Below are 7,500 nucleotides of genomic sequence, written 5' to 3'. Positions count from 1 at the left end.
CATTCCCAGTGTCTTGGACCTCCCTATCCAACGGGCTGGATTCTGTACCATCACTCTCAGATTACGTGCCTGTTTAGGGGAACAGGTCTTCCTTACCTTGCCACTTTCTTCCGTACCGAAGGAGCCATCTGACTTTACTTTGGCTACTTTGGCTATGTGTAATATATTGTAAGACCTACCTCTCGTGGCCGCCACTCTGGTGATCTGTTGATTCTGAGTGACCTTGGCCTTCATTGAGCCTGAAATTCAGCCTCTCAGGACTTACTCACCTTGCTGGCTCCTGGCTTCCGCTGGTACCTACTGCTCCAGGGTTTATCTTTACCTTTCTGTTCCCCGGTCATTCTACCTGATATGTTCTCTCCAGCCTGCTTCAACTTTACTTAGCTCACTCTACCCACTGTTGGGTATTCCATTTTTTACATCGCGACTCGTCATTCCCAGCAAGCTGTGGCTTCAACCGTCTCGATTCCCCGGGGGGCCAAGCTCACCCCGGACCTCCTAGCAAGCTAGGGTTTCGTTCGAATCGCAGCGGTCATGGCATCTTGATCGAGCGCATGGCCGAGTTTAGGAGCCTTAGTGAAGATGCCCCCATCTACCGGCGGGCACCTCCTGATAGTCTCCTACCAGGCCTCAGACGGATCACCTTCGCTCTGATCATCTGAGTCCACCGTTACCCCATCCACTCTGTAGAAGTCCCTAAGGACGTCCAGGGAGTACAGGAGAGCCCTTCTGCTGAACAGTTTAGCCAGCCGCTTCTCACCCCCAAGGCTCGAATCACCTTGTTGTTGCCCACCGGCCACTTGCCTCGCGCTCCAAGCGGGAAACCGTACACCTTCACTCTCCTCAATTTCAGGGCAGTTTTAACATACTGAGCAATCGGGGTGTAACGAGCAACTTTCTCGGCCGCCGCAACCTTCAAGGTGTCAAAGGCCAGCTCGTACCGCACCGTAACATCCACCACCAAAGCAATACCATCTTTAACGCACACCAGGTCTGGGCGCCGCAGTGCCCCAACACGGGTCCTGCAGCACATTTCCCTGGTGACCGGCGCTTTCGGCTTCATTTGTTAGCAGTTCGCACAATTTGTGATGCCGCGCAATGCGACTATCCTTCACTGCAGGACACTGTCCGAGAACATGCGAGCAGGATTCAGTTTCTGATAGACAGTGGCGACAAGTTTTCGGTAGATCTTGCCTTCCCCTAGTCAACGCCTCGCGAGTCGGGTATACATTCGCCCTTAGCTGGAGACCTGCAATATAGTGGCGCTGTCTGAATCCCCACGTTTCCGGATTTGCCAACCAGTGATTGCTGTTTCTGTCCCTGCCAAAGATTTGCACCCCCACTCCTTGCGATGCTAGGTTCTGCCATCTCAAGAACTCTTCCTGCCTCCAGTTGGGCGGGGCTGGGCTTTTTGATTTCACAGAGCCGGTGGGTTCTGTACCCTGTACAGCCCCTCCCATCACCACTTCAAGGGGTCGCAGACTTGCCTCTTCCCCACCGGCTCTCAACCACATTCCGAGATACTCTTTTGCTTCAACTGTCCTGCGGGTGACTAGCCGCGTCATGACATCTTCTGAATGCTATTAGCGGTAGACCCTTCTAGCCTGGATGGACGGGATTACACGCGCTAGCCTCATCACTCCAAGCCCACCGTCCTGGTTTTTCGAGTAAAGCAGCCCGTTACAGGTACACATTGGAAGGTGGAGCCATTCCTTCACTGCTTTCCTGATCATCCCGTCCAGTACCGATAGGACTCCTGGCCCCAGCCCGCCGTGATCAGCCCGATAAGCCATCCTCGGCACCGTATAGGCAAACAGCATTCTCACCCTCTGTGAGGGCTTCAGCGGAAACCGCCCAATCGAGCTTATCCAGTTACAGAGTCGCTCGACAGGTTCTGGTTCCATAATGCCATGCCACGGACTCACCATCATGCCCAGGTACGCCACCGACTCCTCCGGTCCGACCATGTGTAGTCTCTCTCCACACTCTATCCAGGGCTCACAGAGATTCACCGATCGCGCCCCATGGGTCTTCTGAATGAGAAAACCGTGGCACTTCTTGGACTGAATCCTCAGCCCAGTCAGTCGACAAAATTCTTCCAGAATTAGAATGTTGCGTGCCATACCATCCCAAGAGCCACTCACCAAGACCAAATCATCGGCAAAGGCCAGTGTCGTGATCTGTTGATCTTCCAACTGGTACCCCTGGCCGTATCGTTCAAGCGTTTCAATCATTGGATCCAGTGCCAGATTGAAGAGCAGCGGAGACATCGGGTCTCCCTGCTTGACACCGACCCTCACGTCAATGGGAGGGGACAACTCTCCACTGACTGTTATTGTGGTCGTTATATTGGTGTACAAGTCACCTACGACTCCAATGATATGTTCAAGACCTCTCTGCCTGAGCTCCAAGATGTGCTCTGCCTCAGCACATCCAAGGTTTTCATACCTCGGCTGCCTGATTAATCCATCCAAGATCATCAGGGACCCAAACTCACCATTCACCGCCTGTGTGTCACCCACCAAACTGAACTGTCCAAGACCATCACTGGTAGTTCTCAGTCACCTCCCACCGCCTCTTGAAAGCCAACCAGTGGGGTCTAAGTAATGTGATGGGCTGCGACTTTTGCCCCACTCTCATCACCATCCAGAATGTTCTTGCTCAACCTAGCTTGATTCTTTAGAAACATTTTTGTACTACTCCGTAGCTTGGTTCTTTAGAAACATCTTTTGCACAACCCCGTACTCAGTTAGCTTCAGAACCGTATTTCTTTCATTTGGTGATGCGGTCTTGATAATTTTGTCCGCTCAGCGGGTTTTCTTTTCATTTGGATTGGTCGGGCCCTCCGTCCCCCCCTCAACAGCCGCTGCAGTTCCAGAGCGGACGTATTGAGCAAAGCTGGGCTTTGCTCCACCCCCCTTAGGGACAATCTGACATCACCAATCAAGACACCATCATTGGTAGCATCCCCAATTAGCTTATCACGGAGGATTCTCCGGACAGCATTTTGGGGTGTTAATGGTCTCACCGGTTTGGACAGCATACCGACTAGCTCTTTTCCGTCGCATGCTTCCTTGGTTTTGTCCTTACGCACCTCTTCCAGTCTCATTTTACGTCTAATCTGCCTCACCTGCTCTGCAGTTCTCCAGTTCCCAAGCGTTCCGCTATTCGCTTGTTGGCATGATGTTGCCCAGCCAGCTCCTCAAGCAGCCTCTCACCTCTCTCTCTTCACCTTTCCTCTCGAGGTCTGCTTTCACACTCTTCCCCTTTTTTCCGGCTGGCACTTTCCCCTCCTTCTCGCGACAGTAGGCTTCGATGTGTTGGTGCCTCTTGTGTTGGGTTAGTCCCATAACCGTTGCGAAGCTTTTTGGGCAGTAACCACAGCCGTGGTTACCGCCCGCTTCTCTTCCCACCCCCATCACTCCCTTACACTTAGGAACATGACAGGAGATGGAGTGGCTGTTTTTACTGGACTTCCCACAAACACTACACCCATACACCACTGTTACCATCGGATAAACCACCTTGTAGTGCTTCACTGTATCCCCGATGGCTCCTAGTGGCTTGTCACAGAGTCTACATCTTAGGTCGCGGACGGGGATCGATACCAACAAGGTACTGGGTGTGACTCCCTTATCTCTGCTGCTGGCCGGGGCAACTTTAGCTGACTGAGCTGGCTGTGGTGGCTGCACGACATTCCTACCCCCGTCCCTTGCTTCTGGGGTAGGTGTCTTTGATTTGCCGACACACTGAGGCGCCACCGAGCCCACGTCCTCCTTCTCTGTCAGGTCATCAGGGGGATCTGGGTCCGGGGCATGAGACTTATCCTGGTAGGATATGTTTTCGCAAATTACTATTTTGCGAGGAGGAGAGCGACTCTCCCCCCTGGGTCCGGAAATCCACAACCCGTCTTTTACCAAGCAATGCTTGGATTTACCCTTTCGCTTCTCGTGTTTGCTCAATTGAACTGTTTTTCCTCACGCTTTTGCTCATCTTTTTCTCTCGCCTCCAAGCTTTGCTCCTCACGACCATGCCCTTGGAGTAGCATGCGTGGGTCCAGGTTTTGTCCCCAGTTTGGACCCTCTGGGTGGAAAATGTTTCGAAGTCATTTCCCTGGTTGTTCAGTGGCTAGGATTTGGTCAAGTTTCCTTGTACCAATCACTCACTTTCATTCAACCTACCATACACCCCAGTGAATGCTTCGGCGCTGGGGGTTGGTTCCATGACACGCGAATGGTCGAGTTTAGGTTTCCTAGTGTAGAAGCTCCATCTTTCAAAGAGCACCCCTAGTAGTCTCCTACCAGGCCTCGGACGATGATCACCTTGTCTTATCATCCGAGTGCACCGTCCCCATATTCACCCAGCAGAAGTCCTAAAGGACCTCCAGGGAGCACAGGAGAGTCCTTTTTCTGCCACTAATGGCAGACGCTTCTCATCACTGTTACTCACCACCAAACTCGCATCATCCTACCAGTCCCTCCAGCTCCGGCGCTCGGAGTAGGTTTCCTGATCAAACGTATGGCCGAGTCTAGGTTCCTTGGTGTAGAAGCTCCATCTGTCAAAGAGCACCCCTGATAGTCTCCTACCAGGCCTCGGACGATCACCTTGCCCCTATCGTCCGAGTGCACCGTCTCCATACTCACTCTGTAGAAGTCCTAAAGGACCTCCAGGGAGCACAGGAGAGTCCTTTTTCTGCCACTAATGGCAGACGCTTCTCATCACTGTTACTCACCCCCAAGGTTTGATCAATCTACCATTCGCCAGTGAACTCTCCAGCGCTCGGGTTGGTTTCATACGCACGTACGGCCAGTGACTAAGCAGAGTTGGGAGATTTCTCTCCTTCCTCCACTTATACTTCGCCATACCGCCAGGCCATTCGGAGACACGGGTTTAAGAATAGGGAGGCTTCCGGGAGCTGCGCTTGCGTCCTCGTCGCCGAAGCGCCCGTGAAGCCGCGCAGACATTGAACCCCCACCTACGCCGGGGCGCAGAGAAGTTGACTGGGTTCCCAGTGCCGCGCGAGGATACTGGGCGATACTCAAGCCGCTTATAACAATGTTAGACCATTTTGGAAAGTCCCGGTTCACCGTACACCCCCAGTCCCCTTCGGTAGCGGCCTCTCCACCAGCCCATAGGTGAGTCATGCAACCGTGGCTAATGGGGAAGGGGGATGGAGCCAGTCGGGCACATCCCAGGCAAGGGGGAATGTGGGGAAGCGGGCTAGGACCGATGACACCCACATAGCGAGAAAGGAGAGGCAGGAGGCGTAAGCCCCCTACCCTACCAAACCATAGCTGGTACGCTCCCCTTTATCCTTAACATTACTCATATAATACATCGAGCTCCATTAGGCTTGTTGTGCCTTTAACCCCTTATCCTATCTTATTGTCTATGCGGCCCTATTAGTTGGCCTAATTGGATGGAGCACCTTCTCCTCCCAGTTTAACCCATATTCTTTGTCCCTTTTGGCCTACTTTCAATTAGGCCTTCCCTTTACTTAATCCTGTTACCTTATAATTGGAATAATTCCAGCCCCTTGGATGAATTGGACTTGGGTAGCGCCCTCTCTTCGACTGAACCTCATACAGAGTTCGTAATAACCCCTCGGTTCCGGGGCTGAGGTTGACCTCTGGGCAGAGGTCACATCGCGTCATTACCCACCTTGGGCCTTCGCGATGCTTGTTCATTAAACAGTCGGATTTTCGCTGCCGTGAGTCTCCGAGAGCGTGGAGAGAGCTCCCACCATGACGTGTAGAGTCCCGCCTCAGGCTAACCTGAGGCCTGGTAGCACCTAACCGCTGGACACCGGCCGTCCCCATTTAATGTTCACTCTTGACAGGCGGCGTTCGATTCGAACCACGCGGTTCAGAGCTGCCCAAGCCAGTAGGGAACGCAAGATGTTTTGTTACACCACAGCTATCTGTGGTCAGACTGGCCCCGCAGAACGCTTAGTCAGCCGTTCCCAGTGTCTTGGACAACCCCACCCAGCCGGGGTTGGCCTTTACGCTTTCACTCCCTATTTCATCTCCGCACATACATGCTCGAGATTTTTCGCCTTGAACGGACTTCATGCGAGAGGGGAGGGCCCGGACATGTTAACCATGCGAGCCCTCACTCAACCCTCCCACATCAGCCCGCCCAAGACGGTTGGATGGCCCTCAAATTAAAGTAAAAAAGCCACCCCTGTCGGGTGTCGCACGGGTAGGGTTTGAAGAAGCCCTACTAGAGGGCTCCTCCCTTACCTCACCACACTGACACACTGTGTGTGTGTGTGTGTGTGTGTGTGTGTGTGTGTGTGTGTGTGTGTGTGTGTGTGTGTGTGTGTGTGTGTGTGTGTGTGTTTTTAGGACTGGCAGTATTTGCTCATAGAACCACTAATGTTCAGTACATTAAACCATTAACCCTGAACCCCATTCTAAATCTAACCTATAGCAGACCACTACTGTCATTGAATACCAGCAACAGTAGTGTGTGTGTGTGTGTGTGTGTGTGTGTTTGAGTGTCTTTATGACTGATGAATGACCACCAGGTGGCAGTATTTGCTCATAGAACCACTAATGTTCAGTACATTAAACCATTAACCCTGACCCCATTCTAAATCTAACTTATAGCAGACCACTACTGTCATTGAATACCAGCAACAGTAGTGTGTGTGTGTGTGTGTGTGTTTGAGTGTCTTTAGGACTGATGATCCCTTGAGGATATCTGAGACGATTTGACAGGTGTAAGAAATGTGAAAACGTCATGAATTTTAAAACATGAATCAATATTTTTTCAGCACCTCATTGACCTTTAAACATGAAGAATGTAGTGATGATGATGATGATGATGATGATGATTAACATCAATTGGTTTGACTTTGTACCCAGTTGCACAGGGCGGGGTCGAGACCCAGGGTCTCGAGCTTGATGACGAGCTTGGAGGGCACTATGGTGTTAAATGCCGAGCTGTAGTCGATGAACAGCATTCTCACATAGTTATTCCTCTTGTCCAGATGGGTTAGGGACGAATGACCACAAGGTGGCAGTATTTGCTCAGCGATTGAGAACCACTGTGTTTTAGTTTGGTTGGAGTGGAAGACAGTACAGTCACCATTAACCCTGAACCTCACGCTACTCCTCCTCCTTTCTGTCAACTATACCATTCAACTATTCTGTCATTGAATACATTGAATATATTGAATTGTGTGTGTGTGTGTGTGTGTGTGTGTGTGTGTGTTGACGACAATGAAACGTGAAAGTGAGAAGCAACTGTTTAAAGTTTATTTTACCAAAGATGTTATTTACTTCACACTACAGAGTTTAATAGTTGGATCCAGCTGGTGTTTTGTATAAATGACCACTGAACAAAAGGGTAACATTGCAGATGGTGCCTTTATTTAAAACAATCTCATCTTTAGAGAGCTTCTCCAACGTCGTCTCTTCCAAAATGTGGACATCACAACTTTCTGGAACACAGGAAGGGAAATGTAAACCAGCAAGGGGCATCGTTCTGGCCACG

At 51.2% G+C, this 7,500-nt stretch overlaps 1 protein-coding gene across 3 annotated transcripts in view; it reads right to left on the bottom strand.

Annotated features, from left to right (window-relative positions):
• Window positions 1–7,354: 7,354 nt before the first annotated feature.
• Window positions 7,355–7,500, bottom strand: part of LOC135574226 (galactose-specific lectin nattectin-like) — a 13,256-nt gene continuing 13,110 nt past the window's right edge. For all 3 annotated transcript variants that reach the window (XM_065025162.1, XM_065025161.1, XM_065025163.1), the window contains one exon: window positions 7,355–7,500. This exon is cut by the window's right edge and continues 5 nt beyond it. In XM_065025162.1, the coding sequence (XP_064881234.1) occupies window positions 7,438–7,500 (63 nt within the window). In that variant the 3' untranslated portion in view covers window positions 7,355–7,437.

Source organism: Oncorhynchus nerka, linkage group LG12 (genome assembly GCF_034236695.1).
Source record: "Oncorhynchus nerka isolate Pitt River linkage group LG12, Oner_Uvic_2.0, whole genome shotgun sequence".
NCBI classification, from domain to species: domain Eukaryota; kingdom Metazoa; phylum Chordata; class Actinopteri; order Salmoniformes; family Salmonidae; genus Oncorhynchus; species Oncorhynchus nerka.
The sequence above is the reverse complement of the archived record's forward strand: the minus strand, read 5'-3'. Positions and strand labels throughout refer to the sequence as shown.